The sequence below is a fragment of the Bufo bufo genome, chromosome 8 (assembly GCF_905171765.1).
Source record: "Bufo bufo chromosome 8, aBufBuf1.1, whole genome shotgun sequence".
Classification (NCBI taxonomy): domain Eukaryota; kingdom Metazoa; phylum Chordata; class Amphibia; order Anura; family Bufonidae; genus Bufo; species Bufo bufo.
This window is the reverse complement of record NC_053396.1, coordinates 208,028,481-208,055,900: the sequence shown is the minus strand read 5'-3', so window position 1 is coordinate 208,055,900 and position 27,420 is coordinate 208,028,481. Positions and strand designations below refer to the sequence as shown.

Here is a 27,420-nt window from a genome sequence, read left to right as displayed (position 1 = left end):
CTGTTGTTTATTTAGTTTTCTATCAATGTCTTCCCCCCTCCAACATTCTTGTATCAGTTCTGAACCCTTAAAGAGCAGCCCAGCAGGATCGGCATTATGCTTAAAGCTTACATGATTTTTCAAAAAAGTCTGCCTGATAGCTTTGCTTCTTTGTACAATCATAACTGTGAAGGAACGGTTATGTTTTTTTTACAGCCATATTATTCCTTGTTTCAGCTGCACAGTTAGAGGCATCTCACTCAGAAGCAGGGGGCATCTCTCTTCTGCCAGCACCGTACTGCTGTGACATCCTTTTCTTTACTTACCCCGCGTTTTCAACTCTAGAGCTCACAGAACAGATAAACGAGGGGTAAGTCACACTTACAAACACACTGGAGGCTCGTGTCACGTTCTGAAGCTGTGTAGAAGCAGTTCTTTTAATCTGGCTCAGGATCTCAGCTAGCACTAACACGTCCCCATGTCCTCTCAGCCATCTTCTGAGTCTCTGTTAACAGGGATGGATCTTGTCTGACAGCAGGCAGTGGACTGCAACTTAGGTGGAAGTGGGTGAAACCCTGGATCGAGCTAATCAAACAGCGCCTGAATACGACGTGCTGAATTTTAATGGATGTTGGCGCGTACTGAGAATAAAGCTTTTGTTTTAAAATTTCTGAACAGTCTGCACTACTTGTCCTCCATTTTAGAGTGGTGTAACTTTGGGTTCCTTCTGAGCATGAACATCTGTGTCATAACAGTCGATTGTTGTAAAATGTCACTTGATGGAGAATTATATTGTGTATGTAATTTGCATAGGTACATCATAAATATCTTATCATGGTGGTCCCTGCACCCCCAACAGTCAGATGTCCTCAGCAGCCCTGGTGTTGGAAAAAACGCAGTGGACGAACCGATCAGCAGACACGGATAGGTCATCCATCAATCTCTAGAGCCCAGACAACCCCATTGAGGGCCTACTAGAGGGCCAGTCCAATCCTTGAGGTATATGCAGATATTTCATCATAACGTGAACCAGTGTGATCTGCATCTACGAGAACAAGTATTTGCTATGGCAGTATAAGATATTTCCACGTTGAGGTTTTAACAGCAGATTTTTATTTTCAATACGAAGAAGCATTGTATGGTAATTTCTCAGATTCTCTTGCCTTAACGCTTTGCAAGATAGATGCACGTACAACTTTATGCAACTCCTCTCCCTGCATAGAGCCAAGCTAATAGATTTTCATTGCTATAGAGTATAAAAAAGAAAAAAATATATTTTTCTGTTATGACCCAAGCACCAGAGACAGACAAATGTTCTCCCTGTAAAGGCACATCCACGCGGTCAGGTTTATGCATACGGTTTTTGAAGCCAAAATCAGGAGTGGATCATAAAAGGAAAGGAAGTATAAAGTACAGAAACGACTTCTCTTTTTTAATTCACTCCGGGTTTTGGCTCCCAAAATTGCATCCAGAAACCCGATTGAGTGTCTGTAGCCTAAAGCTACTTTCTCATCTGTGACACAGAGAATGCCGGGACACAAACTGGTTTAGTTCCCGCCGATTCTCTGCATTTTTTGCTGGAATGTGGCTGGATCTGGAGAATTCCAGCAGAATACACACAACGCGGACGTGAAAGTAGCCTTATTCTTTCAGAAGTAAATTTGTATCCTGATAAAGAATGATAATTGAGCGTGCACGGTGAGAGCCGCACATTTACTCTTCGCATCTTTTATTCTACATAGATGAGATCTACCGCACTTTACCTCAATGGTAATAAAAGTGGTTTAGAGGATAAAAAGATAAACTCAACCTAACTTTTCGATCTCCGACACTTCCATATGGAGAGCACGTTTGACGCTCCATACATTCAGGAGAACGGGATCAGTGTTCTTGTGATGGGTGGAGGTCATAGGGGTTGGACCCTACCGATCAGGCATTTATCTCCAATACTGTGAATGGTAAGGGTATTGTAAGCTCCAGGCTCAATATCTGGGGCGCTGCACTCGTTGAGGAGCAGCAAGGAAAGTTTTACTTCTCGTTTCTGTGTGTAAAGATGGGGTGAAAGTTGCAAGTGATGGCGTGAAGATGACAGTAAGCAGCTGTTATTGCCTCATGGTTAGTAAGATTTAAAAAAACAAAAACATCCAGTGACCGTAGGGGGAATACAGGAACTCTTCTTCAAATCATCACCCCCGCAGTATGTATCCAACTGGTCGATTCTATTTTATTTCTACTAACGAGCATGAATACGAACCCCTCTAATCACCCTGTGCACTGCATTAAAACATTTGTCAACTCCCGTTCTGGATTATGGAGATTTTTGGTCTCTTCAGCTATTTACAAGTAAACGGTAGAGATGCAGAAGCAAATCTCGATAGGACCATAGCCCTTGTGGGCAAAGTCAGGATGCATTCAGTCACAACGTATAGGAATGCTAAACTCTGCACAACGAAGAGAGGGCGACGGGTATAAAAATAATCCCTCCCATAAAAAACACTTCACTGATCCAGAATAACAGATATGCAAAGTTTCGACCTGCTCAGTGGTTAATGATCGATAAAGGCACCTACACGAGTCAAAACGTCTTAGATTTCTTATGCAAGATCAGTGAAGGTTTTTGGATTGCTTCTAGGCGAGGCCATTGTGTGCTATTGCTTTTTCTATAGGTACCATTCAGTTCTTTGAGAGTTACAGAAACGGCTTAGCACAGACCGATTGGCTGTTTCTGGATGAGATGGGAATACCGCCAACGCTGAAACTTGCCCTATTGAGTATGTTGGTACAGAAGTAGGATGATCCGGCATCATGACCTTACTGCCAGGGAATACTCGTTAGCGGGGAGTTGGCTCCAAAGATTGTCTTTATTGAGGACTGGACCGAATGAAAGGAGTATTCCGCCCCGTGACACACAATCTGAATAAAGACAATCTTTGGAGTAGTTACTGGCGCTCAGTTACGATACCAGATCATCCCATTTCTGTACCTTGCCTTACACAGTGTTGTGCTCTATCGCACACCCATCAAAGGTGAGCAGCCCACTATTTTTCACATCATCCTATGCCAAACACGTATTACACTAGGGGTGCCAAGTTTCTTTTATCTCTCTACAAAGTAGGTTGACACCCTTCGAAAGCACCCACCTAGGGGCCCCATTTTAGGCACTGCAAGCAATAGAACAAACCAAGCGATTCACGGCTTGGTAGATAAGAGCACAAAAAAAAAATCAATTCCTCATTCTGTAAAATGCATGCACTGAAGGCTGTAGGTGCCAGACCCGCTTCCATTTTTAAAAGGACAGTTAGCCTTTTTCTCTGCATCATTCGGATTTACTTAAATTTCTTAAAATGTTTGCATACGTACAGACATTAGCAGCTCTGTGACATAACTGGTAGTTCAAGTATTACAGCCGTTTACAACTTAGAACGTATAGAGGACCAGGTTATCCTAAAACAAAGTTCAGAGGCCACACTTCAAAGCCAGGAGCACACAAGGGGTGGTGAAATGTTTGAGGCCTTTTTTTAGTTCAAGGCCAGCAATAAATCCATCCTATAGAGAGTATAAAGGAAATAAAAGGCATAACATATGCACTATGTCTACTAATTACATTATAGAATTGCATAAAAAGCTAATTGGTCATATAATATTAGAAACACTTCAGAGGGGGCAATCAGATGAATGACCATACAGGGCTACTGAATGTGAAAGGCTATGGACACATCTGACATGGAAAAAAAATATTTTTACATATGTTGGTGGTTACTTCGAGTTAAAAAACAAAAAAGTTGCTACAATTTTCTGATATTTAGTTTACAACCGGTTCCTAGTAGCAGACTTTTCTCATGGGCGTGCGCGAGAGGTTTGTGTGTCCAGGATGCTGCTGTCTTCTCTAGCTCTCAGATTTATTCCTACGTGGATTTTCCCTGCTACAGCACATGAGGGAGATCCTGTACCTTGTACTGACAATTACGGATGCAGAAGAGTTTGAGATTAAAAATTCCTCCCCCTCCTGAATTTCCAGTGGAAGGTCTGCTTTCTGTCTACAATTTCTACATGTCTTATTTACTTCCTGCAAACTACCTTGTACGTGTTTCCATATCCCCAGCTACAGCTTTGTGTGATCTGACCTTCTTAGATCCTCTCCTCCCTCTGATCTGCTGTGTCCAACCTCCTCCCACTCCCTGCTGCTGTTTCTAAAACTGAAATAAGGGATGGGGAGAACAGAGAGAGCCGTCAAAAACAGGAGCAGAACTCTGGATTTATGTCGGATTCTGCAGCACCGGCATATACAGTGCTGCCCAAAATTATTTATACCCCAGGCAAATTTTTACAAATTTACCTTTATTCAACCAGCAAGTAATTTTTTGACGGGAAATTACATCGGTGTCTTCCAAAAGATAATACGACAATGTACAAGAGGCATTATTGTGGGGGAAAAAAATTCTCAGCTTTTATTTACATTTGAGCAAAAAGTGTCCAGTTGGTGTAAAAAAGGAGAAGCCTTCAACCCAAAGAACACCATCCCCACTGTCAAACATGGTGGTGGGAACCTAATGCTTTGGGGGTGTTTTTCAGCCAATGGACCAGGGAACCTAATCACAGTAAACAGCACCATGAAAAAAGAGCGATACATGAGGATTCTCAACGACAACATCAGGCCGTCTGCAGAGAAACTTGGCCTTGGGCACCAGTGGACATTTCAGCATGACAATGACCCAAAACACAAAGCAAAAGTGGTGAAGAAATGGTTAGCAGACAACAACATTAACGTTTTGGAGTGGCCCAGCCAGAGTCCAGACTGGAATCCAATTGAGAATCTGTGGTCGGAGCTAAAGATCAGGGTGATGGCAAGAAGACCCTCCAACCTGAAAGATTTGGAGCTCATTGCTAAAGATGAATGGGCAAAAATACCTGTGGAGACCTGCAAAAAGCTGGTCTGCAATTATAGGAAGCGTCTGATTGCTGTAATAGCCAATAAAGGCTTTTCTATTGATTATTGAGAAGGGTAGGAATAATTTTGGACTGGACACTTTTTGCTCAAATGTAAATAAAAGCTGAGAAATGTATTTTTTCCCACAATAATGCCTCTTGTACATCGTCTTATTATCTTTTGGGAGACACCTATGTCATTTCCCGTCAAAAAAATTACTTGCTGGTTGAATAAAAGTAACTTTAAGTCAAAATTTGCCAGAGGTATGAATAATTATGGGCAGCACTGTAGGTGAAGGACTTACACTCTGCAGAAGCAAAATGCTAGGAACTTTTTGATGACGGAAATAGAATGTTTGAAATGAATTTTGCATTTAGGAAGCAAATGAATAATAAAAATTAAATTGGTGTCCATAGCTTTTAAATTCCAGGAGAATGTCATATGGGGAAATAAAAAATCAGCACACCTTCATGTGACTACTGCATGGAAAACGACCGTGTCGGCTTAGGCGAGGCATAAGAAAGAAACAAGAAATCCCCCAGTCTTGCTGCTACCAGTTTGCTCCCCCTTTATAAAGGAAAGTGGCATCTAATATGGTGGTATCATTACTGCTAGTTAATCAATACCGTGGCTCCAAAGCAGAGTTCCATCTCTACAAATGCACACTATAAAAAAATTCAAATTCATTAGTATTAACACTAATTTACATCGCTCCAACCACTGGGTACGCCAGCAGCCACAGTACGTTTTATAAAATAATGTATGTGGGTAAAGAGCTTTCATTACTTGGCATACACTGTACAAGCTGTTCTCTTCTATGGGTCTCCTTGTGTCGGTTGAGATCCGACTGATGGGTAAAACATTTACCGCACTCCGAGCAGTCATATGGCTTTATACCCGTATGGGTTTTTACGTGACGATTGAGAGCCGAAGTCTGACGAAAACATCTGCCACATTCGGGACAAGGGAATGGCCGTTCCCCAGTGTGAACCCTGATGTGCCTAATGAGGCAGCCATTATAAAGAAAGCCTTTCCCACACTGGGGGCAGACGTGTGGACGTTCTATCTTATGCGCTCGTATGTGTCTGTCACAAGAGGCCTTTGAATTAAACAATTTTTCGCATTCGCTGCATGGAAAAAGCACTTCCCCGGCATGGAGCCGCAGGTGCATTTCAAAATTTGCATGCTTGGAGAATTCCTTGCCACATTCTGGACACTTTAGTGGTTTACGTTTCAGGTGAGTTAAATGGTGCCGATCGAGACTTGACTTGGTGTAAAAAGATTTCCCGCAGTCGGAGCAAATCCAGGAACTTCCGCCCTGGTGACTTTTCATATGCGCTTCCAGATCGGACAGCGAGGTAAAGCACATCGAACACTCATGACACACCTGGATCTTCTCTTCTAGATCGTCGTCTATGGTTATTGCATCAGAGAGAGGTGCCCCGAACTTTGAGCCAATAGGGGCCTGCCTGTTGTGAAGCGCCTGGTTTTCGAGAACGTTAACCCCTGGTTTCTTGTCAGATTTGCCGAGATTTTCTCCCTTAGGCTGGTTTTGGTTGCTAACCTTTACGCTCTTCACACACCAGACATTGACTGGTCCGGGCTGATTTTGGGCGCTTTTGTTCTCTACTGGGGCGATAACATCTTGAACGAACCAGTCTGCAAAAGACAAATAAAAGTATCCAAAATTCATAATCATGGTATTGGCAGAGACCAGTCTGCAGCACGTGCATGGATTTCTGTAAGCGGCACATATATGTATGAGGAAAGTCGCCGAAAATTCTGCAATAAACATTCTGGGTGTGAGTATATGCTAAGATATTAATAAAGAATCTGAGAAGTTATATTGAAGGGCTCTGGTCGTCTTAGACCAGTCTGTAATGAAGTAGTTCAGACCAGTAATTCTTACCTCTATACTGGCCCCCACTGTACACCAGCAAACCTGCTGTGAGACCCATATACAGGACTCCTTCCCTCCATTACGTATGTGCACTCAGGAGTCCTCTATAAGCATCAGCCGGTTTGCAGGCACACAGTGGGAGAATGGCGCTGCGTATTAAATGGGTCGTCTAGTATTAAGATATTGAAAGATTACAACTCCCAGTAACCCCGCTAATCAGCCGTTTCAAAGGGCAGCAGTGTTCATACCTCCTGTTTAATGTAATTACAGCTGATCGTCCTATTCACTTGAATGGTAGAGGTAGCTGTAAGGCCCCTTTCACACGGGCCGAGATTTCCGCGCGGGTGCAATGCGTGAGGTGAACGCATTGCACCCGCACTGAATCCTGACCCCATTCATTTCTATGGGGCTGTGCACATGAGCGGTGATTTTCACGCATCACTTGTGCGTTGCGTGAAAATCGCAGCATGCTCTATTTTGTGCGTTTTTCACGCAACGCAGGCCCCATAGAAGTGAATGGGGCTGCGTGAAAATCGCAAGCAAGTGCGGATGCGGTGCGATTTTCACGCACTGTTGCTAGGAGACGATCGGGATGGGGACCCGATCTTTATTATTTTCCCTTATAACATGGTTATAAAAAGGAAAATAATAGCATTCTGAATACAGACTGCATAGTACAATAGGGCTGGAGGGGTTAAAAAAAAATATATAATAATAATTTAACTCGCCTTAATCCACTTGTTCGCGCAGCCCGGCTTCTCTTCTGTCTTCATCTTTGCTGTGCACAGGAAAAGGACAGGTGGTGACATCACTGTGCTCATCACATGGTCCGTCCATCATGTGACGGACCATGTGATGAGCGCAGTGATGTCAAAGATCCTATTCCTACTGCACAGCGAAGATGAAGACAGAAGAGAAGCCGGGCTGCACAAACAAGTGGATTAAGGAGAGTTAAATAAAAAAAAAATTAACCCCTCCAACCCTATTGTACTATGCATTCTGTATTAAGAATGTTATTATTTTCCCTTATAACCATGTTATAAGGGAAAATAATAAAATCTACACAACACCTAACCCAAACCCGAACTTCTGTGAGGAAGTCCGGGTTCGGGTCTGGGTACCAACCATGCCGAGTTTTCTCACGCACGTGCAAAACGCATTACAATGTTTTGCACTCGCATCTTATCCCGCCCAAAACCATGATGCCCGTGTGAAAGAGGCCTAATTACACCACACTAGTAGATGGCGTGCAGGTAAGGAGGATGCAGCCTCTTCAAACAGCAGATAGGTGGGGAACCAGAGGTCTGACCCCCCATAGATGTGACACTGAAGACCTGAGGATGGGATATCAATATCATGAAACAGGCATACCCCTTTACCATAATCTGAGCCCAGCTCCGTAGGCTGCTCATCATTAGTTTACAGGGATGAGGTGACAGATTCCCTCTAACATTACATGGCTCATTTATGAATATAATTGCCCCAATGGTTGAGCAGCAGATGGGGATATTGCATCAGAGTCTGTGTCAGTCAATCTGATGATGGTCATGTATGTCAGGGCCCCGCTTTATCATATGCTTTGCACCGTTTAAAAAAAAAAAAAAAAGCAAAGTGACATTTGTCAGGGCAGCTGTTCACGCAAATCTGTAATGTGTAACGGTGTGGTCTCCCGCACAGACACCCGACATCTTATTTCCTTTACAATTACTAGCACCTACAAACCTGCAGCATTTGCACCTCCTTTAGGTGTCACTTGTTCCTTTTTATAACACTCCTCCTCCTCCTCTTCGTCGTCGTCATCCTCCTCCTCCTCCTCCTCACCATCATCATCATCTTCCTCATCGTCATCATCATCTTCCTCATCGTCATCAATATTGACTATAATAGTTGCTTCTGAAGACTCATCTCCTGCAACATCAAACCGTTAAGATAAAGGCTTATGCAAATTAAAAAGATGACCATCGATAAGCTGAATTACTATGGCGCACCCATGCGGAATCTGCTTCTTTCTTTCCTCGTACAGTATTCTGCACATTTAACAAGTCCAAGGAACTTGGCAAACTACAGGATGTCTTCTCCGGGCGACCACATTACTATGATTCTTTTTACTATACAGCAGACTGCCTTTCTATACCAAATAGACTTGTTTTGGGTCCCTTTTACTCAGTTATAGACAAAACTATTCAATAGAGGGTCAATGTGGTCTATAGTTGAAGATTCACAGAAAGGTCGAAAACAATGTCACTAAAATATTTCTTCTATTTTGCCTAACAGGAGTATTCTGATATTGGCATGCGGGCAATAATTCTGTGCTTTCAAGGCTTTTTTCACTAGTATAGGACCAACACCCAGGTAACTGAAGCGCATTCTCTGAATGATCCCCTATAAGCTATGTAACAGACTGGTACGTTTGTCAGGGGTCATCTGTAAGGCTAGCCAAATGATTTCGGTGTCCACATAAATGGTGGATTCTCATTTGGACCAGTTATCGGAAATGAGTGTACACACAAAGTTCACTATGTAAAGAGACCAAGGGTGTGCTTGTATTCTCAATAGAGTGATCACTTATTGAAGTGCCCTGGAGCAGGGGTACTTTATATGTCTGGAAATGTGCTTATTTCCCCTGTGTAAAGTAATTAACTCCTCACTTTAAAGGGTTAACGTGCATTGACTTATACTGTTTAATACAGTGTAACCATTTTATATGTATGTTGTGATATACACTCACCTAAAGAATTATTAGGAACACCTGTTCTATTTCTCATTAATGCAATTATCTAGTCAACCAATCACATGGCAGTTGCTTCAATGCATTTAGGGGGGTGGTCCTGGTCAAGACAATCTCCTGAACTCCAAACTGAATGTCAGAATGGGAAAGAAAGGTGATTTAAGCAATTTTGAGCGTGGCATGGTTGTTGGTGCCAGACGGGCCGGTCTGAGTATTTCACAATCTGCTCAGTTACTGTGATTTTCACGCACAACCATTTCTAGGGTTTACAAAGAATGGTGTGAAAAGGGAAAAACATCCAGTATGCGGCAGTCCTGTGGGCAAAAATGCCTTGTGGATGCTAGAGGTCAGAGGAGAATGGGCCGACTGATTCAAGCTGATAGAAGAGCAACGTTGACTGAAATAACCACTCGTTCCAACCGAGGTATGCAGCAAAGCATTTGTGTAGCCACAACACGCACAACCTTGAGGCGGATGGGCTACAACAGCAGAAGACCCCACCGGGTACCACTCATCTCCACTACAAATAGGAAAAAGAGGCTACAATTTGCACGAGCTCACCAAAATTGGACTGTTGAAGACTGGAAAAATGTTGCCTGGTCTGATGAGTCTCGATTTCTGTTGAGACATTCAAATAGTAGAGTCCGAATTTGGCGTAAACAGAATGAGAACATGTATCCATCATGCCCTGTTACCACTGTGCAGGCTGGTGGTGGTGGTGTAATGGTGTGGGGGATGTTTTCTGGGCACACTTTAGGCCCCTTAGTGCCAATTGGGCATCGTTTAAATGCCACGGGCTACCTGAGCATTGTTTCTGACCATGTCCATCCCTTCATGACCACCATGTACCCATCCTCTGATGGCTACTTCCAGCAGGATAATGCACCATGTCACAAAGCTCAAATCATTTCACATTGGTTTCTTGAACATGACAATGAGTTCACTGCACTAAAATGGCCCCCACAGTCACCAGATCTCAACCCATTAGAGCATCTTTGGGATGTGGTGGAACGGGAGCTTCGTGCCCTGGATGTGCATCCCTCAAATCTCCATCAACTGCAAGATGCTATCCTATCAATATGGGCCAACATTTCTAAAGAATGCTATCAGCACCTTGTTGAATCAATTCCACGTAGAATTAAGGCAGTTCTGAAGGCAAAAAGGGGTCCAACACCGTATTAGTATGGTGCTCCTAATAATTCCTTAGGTGAGTGTATATCCTGTTCATTTGCACTGTATTTGTGAGGCTCTGTGGAAAGGGTTAATTAACACAGAGACTTTTGGGACTTTGAATGAGAAGCTGGTAATTTTCCACAGCTGCCACAGGGTTTAAAGAAGAGCATGTTTTGGAGGGAAAAAGCCAGACTTGTTTACCACCAAAACCAGACAGACTGACCATTTGAATATCTGGTTTAGCTCCTCTGTTATATCTGAAAACCTGTTTTTGTCTGGAAAAACTTGTGCCGTTGCCATTGAGTATCATCGAAGCTGTGATGTAAGCCTATGAGAGTCCAGAAATGTAACATTGTACCTGTTTGTGCTGAGTATCTCCACTCCACCCCTCCCACTAGAAGAGTCTAGGTCAGGTAGAAACTGTATATAAGGAGAGTAGTCAGAGCCCCTAGTGTTCTGCAGTTAGGGAACAGTGCTTGGAGGGGGATACTCTGCCAGTCTGTATGAGTGACCAGAAGAAGACGCTGAGATGGGGGCGCTGAGCCACAGACCATGGGTTACCAGCCCTGTGACCAAGGAGTCACCGGGACTACTAAGCTACAGATCGTGGGCCTTCAGCCTTGGACCAGGGTACCAGCCTTCTGAGAGAGAGGGGGACAGCTAGCCCAGACCTTTCCTCAGCATCAAACCCTTAGGCTCCATTCACACATCCGCAATTCTGATGTGCGGCCCCAATCCGGAAATGCGGACCCGCACTTCCGGGTCCGCATTTCCGTTCCCGAAAAAAATAATACATGCCCTATTGTCCGTAATTGCGGAGAAGAATAGGCATATTCTATTAGTGCCGGGAATGTGCGGTCCACAAAATGCGGAACGCACATTGCCGGTGTCCGTGATTTTGCCGGATGTGTGAATGGATCTTATTCTGCAAGGGAGGAGACTGGAGTAGCCAACCCTATGCCTCGCCTATATAGTTTTGCACCTGAATTCTTCCAGTAAAGAAACACACTAGTTTACTGCAGACCCTGGCTCTCTGGACTTCTTTCCCATTAGGGTGCACCACTCCTTGCCATCCCTTCTGGAGAGCAGCAACACGTGAGCGTAGCATTGGGGTCACCCCAAACACCGCCACTACATTATCTTCCCAGGCATGATGAAATCCAACAGTGTCCTACTCTCCCTAGACATCAGGCGTTAGGAGGTCATGATACACATGAAATGGATGGTCAATCCCTGGGGTAATCAGGTTGTTTCAAGTTAGCCCCTAGCCAGAGAATAGGGTATAACTATTAGATCGGTAGAGGTCCTACAGCTGGGAACCCCCAACAATCACGAACTCCCATAGAAATGAATGGAGCAGCTGCACCCGACTGGCTGCTCAATTCATTTCAGGGGGGGCTTCAGGGGGTAGAGTCCCCGTTCTAGTGATCAGTGGGAGTCCTAGTGGTAGGACCCCCACCAATCTAATAGCTATCCCCTATCCTGTGGATAGGGGATAATTTAAAACAAGGGGAATACCGCTTTAACCTTGCCTATACGGTGATGCTTTGGAATTGAAAGTAGGAAGGTAAAATCAGAAGTACGTCTTTAACAAACCTTGTGGCAATGTCTTTTTAAGTGGTGAAGGATCCATCTGGGGTTTCGTTTCTTGCTTTATTTTTAAAGTGTTGTCAGTAATCACGTAAACACCTGTAGATCCCCAAAGAAAAAAAAAAAGAATAATCAATGCGCAAGCAAAGAATGTACAGTATAGTATTAGAAATCAGAAGGCCCCATTGACGAATGTGAATGCACCTAGACCTTGTCGTGAATTGCACCAAATGATCAGAGGGAAATGGGGCGAGGCCTAAGATGCAACATTTTCATGGCAGTTCTGGTGAAAAATTATGTTGCAACATAAGCAAACCAATAATTGGCATAAAGTTATACAAACAGTGTCTAGAGGATTGAGCAGCAACACCAAACACAGCCACTGTATGGCGCTGTGCTTGGTTAAGTATGAAGAACCCCTACAAATAGCCGATTGGAAAATCCCTTTACCACTTTAGGTGTACAGCAAGCACTGAAGCAAAGTAAACCACAGCTACATCTGTAACATACCTTGTGACGAAGCCTTTTTGAGTGGTAAAGGAGCCATCTCAGGTTTTGTGTCTTGCCTCAATGTTAAAGTATTATTAGAAATCACGTAAACTCCTGTGTATAGGGGGAACAAGGAAAAGTGAATGTTAAGAGTGACAAATATATATTAGACATACATTATGTATACATTCAAAAGAAGCCATTACTGAACGTGAACGGACACTGTCCCATACGTATCTCTTTATATATGTGAGGGGAGACCATTTGACCAGAAGGTGCGAGTTCAGTGCGAGAAACTTGCAGCGTGTGACAGTGTGGTTTCCCGTTCTGACCTCTGCTCCTCTGACAGGATCGCAATGATTTATAAGAATGTGTGACCCCGAGGGACCTGGAATTGACTGAAATACACTGACATAATGCCGTCAGTGTAATTCAGTAGATTCGGGGTCTGGAAGGGACACACAGCATCATTGCTCAGAGGAGCAGAGGTCAGAACGGGAAATCACACTGTCACACGCAACAAGTTTCTCGCCATAAAGTCGCTCGTGTGTATCTGGACTTTCAGGTGTTAATAGAGATCAGAATATCTAGACACAGGTCCTGTAATAATGACTCTAGGCACCATGTATGTAAGGAGAGTGTTTCCGGTGGGACACATATTGCAGTGCACACCGGGTCACTAGATGAGGGAGGTATGTATTGTAGATGAATTTGCTAATAAAGAATTTTAACTCCAACCAGACTAGTGTTATAGGGGGTACTCCGGAAATAACATCAGGATAAGGGACAACTGATCATAGGTCAGTAGAGGACCAACCACTGGGTCCATGTCCCAAGTTGGAATAGATCAGTGGTAGAGCGTACACACTGCTGCCCCACTCACCGTCTATGGGACTGACAGATAGCAACGTGAACTGATTGCTCCTTTAAAGGGGGTTTTCTCAAAGTAAAATATTAATGACCTATCCTCAGGATGGGTCATCAATAGTGATGAGCGACGCAAGCTTAACCCCTTCAGGACCCTGCCATTTTTCACCTTAAAGGGAGTCTGTTATCAAAGTTTCACCTTTTTAACCCTTCCCATAGCTTTCTAGCATCCTTACAGTTAATAAAAACATTACCTTTATGAGCAATCCTGGACTTAGAAAACCGGCAAAAAACAACTTAATAGGATATGCAAATAAGGGCTCGCAAGTGCCCAGGGGCGGCGTTACCTTCGTAGGTGCCCAGCTAGCTCAGCCTTATCGTCGCTTCCCCCCGCCCATTCTTTCCCTCTGACCACCCATCTACTTACTTCTTGTTTCGCCGAGATCCCGCGCCTGCGCACTCAGTCCGTCGGCCGGCGCATGCGCACTGCGATGCCCTTTCCTTGTACGGCATCACAGTAATTAATGCGCATGCACCTACGAGGGTAATACCGCCCCTGGGCACTTGCGAGCCCTCATTTGCATATGCTACTAAGTTGTTTTTTGACGGTTTTATAAGTCCAGGATTGCTCATAAAGGTAACGTTTTTATTAACTGTAAGGCTGCTAGAAAGCTATGGGAAGGGTTAAAAAGGTGAAACTTTGATGACAGACTCCCTTAAAGTGACACTGGTCAGATTTGCAAAAAATGGCCTGGTCCTTAATGTGGTGATAACTTTAAAACACTGACTTATCCAGGCTATTCTGAGATTGTTTTCTTGTCACATATTGTACTTCATGACACTGGTAAAATGGAGTCAAAACATGTATTTTTATTTATAAAAAAAAAAAAGCCAAATTTACCAAAAATTGGGAAAAATTAGCAAATTTGCTAAATTTCTATTTCTCTACTTGTATAATACATAATGATACCTCCAAAAATAGTTATTACTTTACATTCCCCATATATCTTCATGTTTGGATCATTTTGGGAATGACATTTTATTTTTTGGGGACGTTAGAAGACTCAGAAGTTTAGAAGTAAATCTTAAAATTTTTCAGAAAATTTCAAAAAACCCACTTTTTCAGGACCAGTTCAGGTCTGAAGTCACTTTGCGAGGCTTACATAATAGAAACCACGCAAAAATGACCCCATTTTAGAAACTACACCCCTCAAAGTATTCAAAACTTTGTTAACCCTTTAGGTGTTCAACAAGAATTAATGGGAAATGGAGATGAAATTTCAGAATTTCCCTTTTTTGGCAGATTTTCCATTTGAATAAAAAAAAAAAAATTCACTAACAAAGCAAGGGTTAACAGCCAAACAAAAATCAATATTTCTGGCCCTGATTCTGTTGTTTACAGAAACACCCCATATGTGGTCGTAAACTGCTGTACGGGCACATGGCAGAGCGCAGAAGGAAAGGAATGCCATACGGTTTTTGAAGGCAGACTTTGCTGGACTGGTTTTTTGAACCTATGTCCCATTTGAAGCCCCCCTGATGCACCCCTAGAGTAGAAACTCCAAAAAAGTGACCCCATTTTGGAAACTACATGATAAGGTGTCAGTTTTGTTGGTACTATTTTAGGATACAGATGATTTTTGGTTGCTCCATATTACACGGTTTGTGAGGCAAGGTAACAAAAAAATAGTTTTGAAACAGTTTTAATTTTTTGTTATTTACAACGATCATCTGACAGGTTAGATCATGTGGTATTTTTATAGAGCACGTCGTTACGGATGCGGCAATACCAAAAATATTTTTTCGGTTGTTTGTTTCAGTTTTACATATTAAAGCATTTTTGAAAAAAAAAAAAAAGATTTTTTAGTGTCTCCAAATTCTGAAAGCTGTAGTTAGTTTTTTTTGGGCGACTGTCTTGTGTAGGGGCTAATTTTTTTCGGGATGAGATGACGGTTTGATTTGTACTATTTTAGGGTTTATGTTACTTTTTGATCGCTTGCTATTACACTTTTTGTGATGTAAGGTGACAAAAATAAAATGTTTTTTTTTTAGCACAGTTTTTATTTTTTTTGACGGTATTCATTTGAGGGGTTAGGTCATGTGATTTTTATAGAACCGGTCAATACGGACACGGCGATACCCAATATGTCTACTTTTCTTTTTTTCCCTATTTTTGCCAATTTTTTTATTTACTTTATTGTGGGGAAAGGACTTTTTCTATTTATTTTTTTTACTTGGAACTTTAGATTTTTTTTTTTTTGCACTTCATTTTTTGTCCCACTCTGGGATTTCAACTTTTGGGTGTCTGATCCCCTTTACAATGCATCACAATACTTCTGTATTGTAATGCATTGGCTGTAAGTGTTTTACACACTATAATACAGGGGGCTGGATCTCACAGGCTCTCTCGGAAGGCAGCCACGATGCCTAAGGAAGGCATCGGGCTGCCTTCACTGCCATCGGGTCCCCGTCACAGCAGTGCAGGGACCCGATGGAAGCTCCGATCCTTGCAAGGACAATCGAAGGTGCGGCGGTAAGCATAGACGACGGCACATCAAGGGTTAATGCGCCGGCATTCGTGATTTTACCGATGGCGGTGCATGCAGCAGGTGTTCGGCTATCAGCGACTGCCGGACCCCTGCCGCGGATCGGGTGGGCGCATCTCCTGCACCTGCCTGATCACAGCGCAGTACATGTACGGCATTGGTCCTTAAGTCACGGACATCTGCGTCGTACATGTACGGCGTGGGTCCTCTACGGGTTAAGATGCTGCATCCGAAGACGCTTCTTTCAAAACTTCGGATTCATACTGTACGGAGATCCGTCTCCGTACAGTATTAGAATGTATGGGCTCCGATGAGCTGAAGTCAGTTATTCGCAAAGTCGCATGAGACTTTGTATAATACCTTCGGTAATTGATTTTTAAAGTGGGAAACCAGTTTAAAACTTGGAACCGAACTCTGACTCTGCTCCAACTGGAACCACACTTCGGCTCATCAGAGCCCATACATTCTAATACTGTACGGAGACAGATCTCTATACAGTATTAATCTGAAGTTTTGAACGAAGCGACTTCGGATGCAGCATCTGAAGCTTGCTTCGCTCATCACGAGTCATCAATATCAGATGGGTGGGGGTCAGACTCCAGACACCGATCAGCTGTGTGAAGCGGCTAGGACCTCAGTAACGTCACGTTCATAGGTCACACAGCATAAATAACTAGGCCTGGCCTCCAATACCAAGAACAGCTATAAAATGTACGGCACTGTGAGGATGGGTCATCAATGTCTACTCTCAGAAAGCCCCTTTAACCCCTCAGGTGTGTAACAAACAGTAAGGTAAACCAGATGTACGTCTTTGACAAACCTTGTGAAAATGTATTTCTGTGTCGTAAAGGATCCATCACAGGTTTAATTTCTTGCTTTATTGCTGAGGCATTATCAGAAATCACATAGACGTCTGTGGATCAATAGCAAAATAAACAAATACATACAAACAGGATAGATAAAAACAGATCGCTTTATTAACCAATCCTATGGAGGACCGAGGACGAGCTAAGTGCATCACTGCGCAGGGAAAATGTGCAAAGGGAAAGGGCCGCTAATCCAGTGCTGTATCCCCATCATTTTCAGGATGGATGGGGTCCCATAGGTCAGACCCCCACAATGGTGGGATACCCGAGATTTAATGATTGATGAGTTGACCATCTTTGTCACAGCATTGTGGAATATGGAGTTATCACTGGAACTTATCACCTCAGCCTCAGTTGTGTTCTGACCTAAACCTGCCAATCTGAAGGTGTAAACCACAATCTGTATTCTGACTACGGATGAGCGAATTTCATGTTATGAAATTCGTTTGGTGGTAAAAGCAGAATTGCGTTATGGATTCCGTTATCACGGACCATAACGCAATTCCACGTCATAATAGAACTCCCCTGCATAACAGAAACGGGACTTCTAGTAGGACGTAAAATTGCGCTATGGTCCGTGGTAACGGAACCCATAACGCAATTCTGCTTTTACCACCAAACGAAGCGCAAACGAATTTCAAAATATGAAATTCGCTCAGCTCTAATTCTGACGATCAAATGATGGGTCTGACACACAGGACACCAGAAAGGAAGTACGGTATTTATTTTTTTATCATCTCCTGGAGGGGTTGTCTGGGAGCACATCATGTCTAACAGGTGCGGGTAGCCTGCCACCACTACAAAAAGGACGATACTTACCCGCTCCATGCCTCCTTCTGCATGTTCATCTTCCATTCCAGGGTTTTTCTTCCTGTCCGCATGGGCACGGTCACCTGATCCTCCTCAGAAGTGACGAGTCTCTTGAGGACACATCACTGATGAAGCCAGTGGTTGACTGAAAAGAATCAGGTGACCATGCCGGACGGGAAGAACCCTGGACTGGAAGATGGAGATACGGGAGCCAGCGCCGAGGACTGGAGCGGCGTGGAGCAGGTAAGTACGATCTTTTCAGCAGGGGAGGCAGGGTGCTGGGTGTACTCCTGGACAAACCCTAGTTTGCTACTCACCTGAGGACTTGCATTCGTCGTCTACTGGAATCGTTATAATCAAAGGTTTGCCTTCTTTTATACTAGATTCGATGTCTGGCTTCACAACAGCAGATTCTGTAAAGAAGGAATTTTCTTTATCTCAATAAATTGCAATCATTGAAATAAGCCACAATAAAAGCTGGACGCAGACGGGCAAGTATACTGCATGGGCTTCTTCTGAAGATCAGGCCTGGGAGAACGGTCAGGAGCCAGGGTCGTTAAGGGGAGACTTACAATATGTGGTAAATGTCTCTAGAATGCGAAAATCCTTCTCATTTGCCCTAGAAAAGGAGCGGCACCCTGCGGCATTACTTGTACCGACGGCAATACAAGCACTAACATAGGGAGGCCTCTCCGGCGCTCTAAAGCATCCATCACACAGGAGGCTGATCCTGACAAATAGCAGCCAACGTACCTAAGAAAACGAGCTTCTGATAATCGGCCTGTGTAAACGTGTCGCCGATCACGACAAATGAGCAAAACACTTGTGACCATTTGTGTGGCACATAAAATCATCAGTGGTAGGTGGCACATCGCCCGTGTAAAAAAGGATGTACTGCCAACAACCAACCAGTCTGTATGGGGATGAATGATCATAGTAAGGATCATTCGCAGCTCACATGAGCGGGCAATGATTAGGAAAGAACGGTTCACTACTGATCGTAGTTCTGTGTATCGCATCGGCCCATGTAAACTGCCCCTAAGGGAATATCCACATGGCTGTACTATGGCTCTATTAGCTACACAGATCCTATAATGTTCCTCCACGTGTCTCTCATTTGTACAAAGACCTTCTTTCCTAAAAAGCTCTAAAAGTGTCTGCATGGATGTGATATGTACATGAAGAAATACAGAGTATTCCATCTATACAAAGCAGAATTGGAAACTTCAATCCTGAATGCCAGCTTTTGCTGCTAAAATATTGAACGGGTTAGAACTTTGATGGCCTATCCTCAGGACGGGCAATCAATATCAGATCGGTGGGGTCTAACAACCCACATCCTCGCCGATCAGCTGTTACCTCCTAGCTTTAGTGCTGGAACTACACAATGGCAGTGCACAGCGCCGTCCGGAGATACAAGGTAACATCTGATCGACGGGGTGCCAATATCAAACTACTAGACAAGGCCTGTACGGATATGGACTTCCTTCAGCCCATACTGAGGTCTTCTCGAAGAACAAAAAAACAAACAAACAGATGAAATGATTGCGCTCGTCTGCCGCTTTGTCCTGTTCATAAGGGTGGTCTTAGCATCTTCCATGCAGGATGTGAAGGACACTTACCCTTTATGTCGCTCCCCTTTTGTAGCTACAAAAAACAAATCTTTGTAGGGTTTCTGGTTTCTCACCTAGAGGAAGCGTCTTCTCCACAGGCTCCATTCTCTCTTCCATGTAGAACCCGATTCAGTCGCTGCAAGGACGATGTCAGGCTTTATAAGAACACAAGCTGTGAACAGCCAGAGGAACAACATCACGTTAGGTTACACTGTGCATGGCAAGTGTAGACACCAGAAAGAAGACATGAAGTCACTGGTACGGAGCTTCTCTCCGGGGGCCTCAGCGGTGAGGGACGTTGCCCCAGATATGTTAGGCTAGGGCTACACAACGACCTGATAGTCAATGGTATCACACTGCGACATGCTACAAATGCAACACTACAGTCACAAAAAATCCATCCAAGTTAGACTTTTGTGCGACTGTTGCATCACCGCATGTTGCAGGGCGTCACCATTGACCATCATTATAAAAAGGCTGTGCGACACACGTCACAATGTAGCTGTACTCTTTTTGCCGCGCGACGCATGTCGCCCTAGCCTTAGTGATAAACCCTAAGGCATTGTGTACATCTGACTAAAGGTCTGCGGTTGTCGAAAGTATCAGTGCGGTACTTATACGCATTGTCTCAATGTGGCGGCAATGCCTACGCCAACCACATCCATGGTACCTTAGATACTAGTCAAATGGATGCAGCCACGAGGCCCCCGGAGTAACAGCTCAGTAAGGCCTTGAATAGAAGCGGGGGTGTAGGATAAAACACTGGTTCGTTTTTCTTAGGGCTCTTTCACACTTGCGTTCTTGTCTTCCGGCATAGAGTTCCGTCGTCGGGGCTCTATGCCGGAAGAATCCTGATCAGGATTATCCTAATGCATTCTGAATGGAGAGAAATCCGTTCAGGATGCATCAGGATGTCTTCAGTTCCGGAACGGAACGTTTTTTTGGCCGGAGAAAATATCGCAGCATGCTGCGCTTTTTGCTCCGGCCAAAAATCCGGAACACTTGCCGCAAGGCCGGATCCGGCATTAATGCCCATTGAAAGGCATTGATCCGGATCCGGCCTTAAGCTAAACGTCGTTTCGGCGCATTGCCGGAGCCGACATTTAGCTTTTTCAGAGTGGTTACCATGGCTGCTGGGACGCTAAAGTCCTGGCAGCCATGGTAAAGTGTAGTGGGGAGCGGGGGAGCAGTATACTTACCGTCCGTGCGGCTCCCCGGGCGCTTCAGAGTGACGTCAGGGCGCCCCACGCGCATGGATCATGTGATCACATGGATCACGTCATCCATGCGCATGGGGCGCTCTGACGTCACTCTGGAGCGCTCCCGGGAGCCGCACGGACTGTAAGTATACCGCTCCCCGCTCCTACTATGGCAACCAGGACTTTAATAGCGTCCTGGGTGCCATAGTAACACTGAACGCATTTGGAAGACGGTTCCGTCTTCAAATGCTTTCAGTACACTTGCGTTTTTCCGGATCCGGCGTGTAATTCCGGCAAGTGGAGTACACGCCGGATCCGGACAACGCAAGTGTGAAAGAGGCCTTAGCTTGGTTACTTTAAATTAATCTTTTTTGGATTCGTTTTTTTTTTAAACTACATTAGGCTCTTGTTGGCATCACCTTTTGGGCACGCATTTGACATATGTGCCAGTAAAGCTCTCGTCACAATATGCCAGGGATCAGCAACCTTCGGCACTCCAGTTCCCAGCATTCTCCATTCATTTTTATGCGAGTTCTTACAAGAGCAGAGCAAGTATGCATGCTGGGAGTAGTAGTTTCACAACAGCTGGAGTGCCAGAGGTGGCGTACCCCTGCAATACGCCTTTCGGCCAGTATATATATCTGTGTACTTTTTTAAAAGTTTAGGCGACATAGTTTTTCTATTCAGAGGTAGCGCATGTCATAGGTCAGAGGCATCGACAGCAAACATTGGGCAATCCTCCTGATGTACACCTCTGGTAGAAGGCCGACATCGGAGCCTCAGTTATGACATAACCTGTGAGGACAGGTCACAGCAGAAGTGGACAGGTACGTGTCCGTTACCCCTGCAGCTTCCCCCATTTAGATCTTGCACTCCCTCCCATCTGCCTGGTGCGGACTCTGCAGTGCCCCGAATTATGGAGGCCAAAAGCCCAGGAGAGGCACATCTTCGTGTAGGTTCATATCGCTGGTAGATGGGCCTGACGCAATTTTGATCAAAAATGTGCGCAAAGAGCTTCTACTTAGGCTACTTTCACACTTGCGTTTGGTGCGGATGCGTTCAGATAATACAACCGTCTGCATGCGTTCAGAACGGATCCGTTTGCATCATCTTTTAACATAGCCAAGACGGATCCGTCATGAACTCCATTGAAAGTCAATGGAGGACGGGTCCGTTTTCTATTGTGCCAGATTGTGTCATAGAAAATGGATCCGTCCCCATTGACTTACATTGTGTGCCAGGACAGTTTCGTCAAGCAGTGTTTTGGTGTCCGTCTCCAAAGCGGAATGGAGACTGAACTGATGCATTCTGAGCGGATCCTTCTCCATTCAGACTGCATTAGAATGCAAACTGATCCGTTTTGGACCACGTGAGAGAGCCCTGAACGGATCTCACAAACGGAAAGCCAAAACGCCAGTGTGAAAGTCGCCTTTCCATCTAGTAAGTACAGCAGTGATGCAGTCTACTTGTAGTCGTGTTTCCATGCGTCTTTGTGCATAAAGCGGTGTGCTGTTACTTGTAGTCCTTGTTCGCTGGTAGCGCGCACCCGACGCCCTGGTGCTGGTCGTACTTTCTTTTGCTCTTCAGGACCGCAGTGCCGGCTTTTATGTTTCCACACATTACATTTGTGATTACCCAGGGAGCGCTGGGTCTGGTAATTCTCCGGCGTCACGTCCCTAGTCAGACCTTTCTCTTCCTCTTTATATAAAAGATTTGTTCAGGTTTAGAGAAATAAACTGCAAAATCATCAAAAAAAACAAAACAAAAAAACAACAAACTAAAATTCAAAGAGAAAAAGTCCTAAGATCTCCTTCGAAAATATCGGACCCTTCTACACGCATACAGCGACGACTAATGGTACTTTCACACTTGCGTTTTTCATTTCCGGCATAGAGTTCCGTCACAGGGGCTCAATACCGGAAAAGAACTGATCAGGCATATCCCCATGCATTCTGAATGGAGAGTAATCCGTTCAGGATGCATCAGGATGTCTTCAGTTCAATCATTTTGACTGATCAGGCAAAAGAGAAAACCGCAGCATGCTACGGTTTTATCTCCGGCGAAAAAAACTGAATGGGATATTAACACGCTCAAGCACGCAACTTCATGCTCCCCATAGACAACATGCAAAAACATACCAGCAGGCTCCTGGACTTAAAGGGGTATTCTGGTTGTTTAAAGTTATTCCCTAGTGTGATTGGTGGGGGTCCCAGCAGTAGGACCCCCACTAATCTAATAGTTATACCCTATTCTCTGGATGGGGGTAACTAAACCAACAGAATACCCCTTTAAGGAGTTGTCCAGCTTTAAGATATTGAGGATTAGGTCGTCAATAATAGATTGTTGGGGGTCCGACACCAGCATCCCTACAAGCAGCTCTTTATGGCAGCAGCCGTGGGGGGGGTCAGACCATTAACAATCTAATATGGGCAACTTATCTGGCAGATAGGACATCAAATATCTAAGGGTACGTTTACACGGACCGATTATCTGACATGATGGGGAACAAAGCCGACGCTCCCGATCGCCGTCAAATCTGCATTTACACGCAGCAAAATGGGGAGAAGCAAACAATTCGGCGATCGCTCATCCCCATAGAGAGTGATTGTTCCAGCGCAGCAGACCGCGGTTTACACGCCACAATCTGCCGGGCAGGAACGGTGGTTTTCAGCAGAACAGAACAGTGATCGCCGACAGATTATCGGGGACAAGGTTCGTGCAAACGCTCTACCCCGTTAATCTGTGTAAAAAGACCCTAAAAGTCGCCCGTACACCTTCAATAGCGGACAGCAATAATATTTTAATGTACAGTACAGACCAAAAGTTTGGACACACCTTCTCATTCAAAGTTCGAGTTTTCTTTATTATCATGACTATGAAGGCATCAAAACTATGAATTAACACATGTGGAATTATATACATAACAAACAAGTGTGAAACAACTGAAAATATGTCATATTCTAGGTTCTTCAAAGTAGCCACCTTTTGCTTTGATTATTGCTTTGCACACTCTTGGCGTTCTCTTGATGAGCTTCAAGAGGTAGTCCCCTGAAATGGTCTTCCAACAGTCTTGAAGGAGTTCCCAGAGATGCTTAGCACTTGTTGGCCCTTTTGCCTTCACTCTGCGGTCCAGCTCACCCCAAACCATCTCGATTGGGTTCAGGTCCGGTGACTGTGGAGGCCAGGTCATCTGGCGCAGCACCCCATCACTCTCCTTCATGGTCAAATAGCCCTTACTTTCAAAGTTTTCCCAATTTTTCGGCTGACTGACTGACCTTCATTTCTTAAAGTAATGATGGCCACTCGTTTTTCTTTACTTAGCTGCTTTTTTCTTGCCATAATACAAATTCTAACAGTCTATTCAGTAGGACTATCAGCTGTGTATCCACCTGACTTCTCCTCAACGCAACTGATGGTCCCAACCCCATTTATAAGGCAAGAAATCCCACTTATTAAACCTGACAGGGCACACCTGTGAAGTGAAAACCATTTCAGGGGACTACCTCTGGAAGCTCATCAAGAGAATGCCAAGAGTGTGCAAAGCAGTAATCAAAGCAAAAGGTGGCTACTTTGAAGAACCTAGAATAGGACATATTTTCAGTTGTTTCACACTTGTTTGTTATGTATATAATTCCACATGTGTTAATTCATAGTTTTGATGCCTTCAGTGTGAATCTACAATTTTCATAGTCATGAAAATAAAGAAAACTCTTTGAATGAGAAGGTGTGTCCAAACTTTTGGTCTGTACTGTACATGTCCATGGCAGCGTGTCACTCTAAGTCCATGTAAATCGTGTATTCATATAAACTGGGATTTGGGGGGTACTGTCGCTCCTTATGGGGAGAGCGCCTTAATCAGCTTGAGGAGACTTAGGCTACATCTACACGACGACATTTGTCGCGCGACAATATTTATAATGGCAGTACATGGTGTCGCACTGCAACATGCTGCGACTGCGACGCAACAGTCGCAGAAAATCCATTCGAGATGAATTTTTCTGCAACTGTTGCGTCGCAGTATGTTGCATGTTGCAATGCGACACCATAGACTGCCATTATAAAAATTGTCGCGCGACATTAGTGCAACAAAATGTTGCGCTACAAATGTTGCAGTGTAGTTTTGCCCTGTCTGTCGCGCGACAAATGTCGTTGTGTAGCCCTAGTCTTATAGGCCTCACATGCTCCTCTGGAATTCTGGGAAGAAAGGGATGCAAATGAGCGATTAACAAGCTCCGCCTCTGATGCCACCAGATATTTAAAGGGCCGAACACTGACTTCTAGGATATCTGGTGGCTTCAGAGGCGGAGCTCATTAAGTGCTCATTTTCATCGCTTTCTTCATATAAACTCCACCTAAAAATATTTCAGTTCCCGTAGTTACCTCCCACCTCTAAAGTTAAAGGGGTTCTATAGCTTTTTCTTACCGATGACCTGTCCTCTGGATAGGTCATCAGAATCTGATCGGTGGGGGTCCGACACCTGGGACCAGCTGTTTGGGAAGGCAGCGGCGCTGGCAGTAGAGCTGCGACCTTCTCGCTGTTTCCCGCGGGGCCCGGTGAGGTCATGACTAGTATCACTGGCCTGGGCGGGGCTAAGCTCAGTTCACCTCAATGGGGCTTGGCTGCTCCCAGGCCAGTGATGCTAGTCATGACATCACCGGGCCCCGCGGGAAACAGCGAGAAGGTCGCAGCTCTACTGCCAGCGCCTTCCCAAACAGCTGATTGGCGGGGGTCCCAGGTGTCAGACACTATCCTGAGGATAGATCATCAGTAAGAAAAAGCTGCAGAACCCCTTTAAAAGGGTTGTCCAGGATTGGGGACATTGTTCTAAGTGTACAACAGTGACACAAATATTACACACATGCCTGCCCTACCTTTGCCTCACATGTCTGATGCCCTGTTTTGATATCACAAATTCTCAGGCGGAATTTCTCATAGTCAGTGACGTACCGGGTCCCTTGCTGCAGAGCGAAGCCTCTTCTTCCGCTTCGCAGGGAGCCCGGTGACATCACCGTCAGCCTCAGTAATTATGCAGAGCGCAGGGAGGGGCGGTGACTAGGCTGGAAGACATGGCGCTAAGCTACGCCCCTCAGGTCCCTTTCTAATGAATGAAGGAGGCGGAATATTAATGAGGCGGCGGAGTTACGGCAGGGATGATAGTCAGCTGTAACCACATGATGCCGCTCTGGGACCCACAGGGCAAAGATAAACATAGATGTAAACAATGCGTTGGGGGACCGTCGGAGCCCTGTAGAAGTGGCGAAAATACCTAAAAACATATGGGGTGGGAATTAAGGGAGTTGATCCCGGACAACCCCTTTAAGGGTAAGTCCACACAGAAGATAATTTGCACACACTTAACGCAATCACAAAAAAAGACTAATTGAACTTGCGTGCCAACGATCCGTTTTTCCTGACAATCCATATCGCTCACGTGAAAGCGGCCTTTACACAGAGACGTGGACTATTCTGGTCTGTGACGCGCACCAGACACACTCATTGAGGTCTATGGATCCCTGGAAAACCATTGACACAACACGAGTCGCCTCCACGCTCCGTCGACAGTTTTCACAGTGCGCGTGGAATACGGATGTCACACGGAGCGCAGATTCTTCATGGATGAACCACTGACGGCATTGGGCCTCACTCTCACGTGCGCTCCGTTTTCTATCCACAAGGGGCAGGAGCAGAATAGAAAGGGGAATGTTACTCTATGGAGCCATCACGCCTTCAGTAACTCGCAGGCACGTTTTCCATCACATCATACATTTTTTTAACCGCAGCAGGTGCCACGTGACGATACGTACCGCCATATTCACCATAGACGCCCAATGCACCATTCTCACCAACCGCCATACAGCGCACAATGTGACCCCCACATTACTTAAGGCCTGACTGAGCGGCCGCGGTCCTATCCCATCACAGACGCACGCACCGCGGTGGAACATGGCGGCGGACGATACCCGGAGCGACCATAGAGCTCAGCTATAGGAGGAAATGATCCTGTACCTTAATAAAGCATCAGATGCCACCTGTGCTCTCATCTATCCACTCTCCACAGGCTCCAGAGCAGACCAGGCACCCCACACTGCACATCTGGACAGCCCCTTTAAATGTGAGCCACATGACCGCTCATTGCGACGCACAGCATCAGAAAGGAGCCGTGCACACGGTGCGTCCCCTCACAACGCAGAAATACGACCAAACCATGAAACCACAATACAAGTGAGAGCCGCTGCCATACCTTCTGCTGCCACAAATAAAGAGGACGTGCAGGAAGAGCGCCCTCATTGGTCGGCCTCCGCAGCGACTTCCGGGGGTTGTAGTTCAGCGCAGCGGACGACGCGTAGGGTGAGCGCGCCTCAGGACTACAATTCCCGGAAGCTCTTGCGATGCTCTCCCTGTCATGTGACCTGGAAGAACCAATAGACGTGGGATGTTGGCGTCCTCCGCTCCCCGCTGTGCGCTGGAGAGTTCAGTGAGGTGGAAAGTTGCTCTGGAGCTTTGTTATCCGCTCTGGAGACTCTCCAGGGGCCACGGGGCCTGACACAGAGGCACACCATAGAGAGGGGCAAATCGGTTCCCAGTCATAAAATGCCCTTAAAAAAAACTATACGGGCGACATAAATCGTGATATGTAATGCTGCAAGTCTGCTTTCACAACCATCGCAGTCTAAGGCTACATTCACATGGCTTTTTATTTTTTAATAGCCTCATAGGTCCTGTCTAGGGATG

The 27,420-nt window shown here is 45.0% G+C and overlaps 1 protein-coding gene across 2 annotated transcripts; it reads right to left on the bottom strand.

The window, feature by feature from the left end:
• Nucleotides 1-5,071: 5,071 nt before the first annotated feature.
• LOC120977444 (zinc finger protein 691-like) lies at nt 5,072-26,978 on the bottom strand. 2 transcript variants are annotated; one of them, XM_040405405.1, is made up of 8 exons: nt 26,930-26,978; nt 19,563-19,660; nt 18,193-18,288; nt 17,020-17,112; nt 12,808-12,900; nt 12,304-12,396; nt 8,529-8,714; nt 5,072-6,565 (listed from the first exon to the last, which is right to left on the bottom strand). In XM_040405405.1, the coding sequence occupies exons 2-8, from the start codon at nt 19,603-19,605 to the stop codon at nt 5,655-5,657; spliced, it is 1,515 nt and encodes a 504-aa protein (XP_040261339.1). In that variant the 5' UTR covers nt 19,606-19,660; nt 26,930-26,978; the 3' UTR covers nt 5,072-5,654. The 2 variants fall into 2 exon arrangements, with proteins under 2 accessions (XP_040261339.1, XP_040261338.1); XM_040405404.1 differs by lacking the exon at nt 26,930-26,978 and adding an exon at nt 26,695-26,919.
• Between the last annotated feature and the right edge of the window lie 442 nt (nt 26,979-27,420).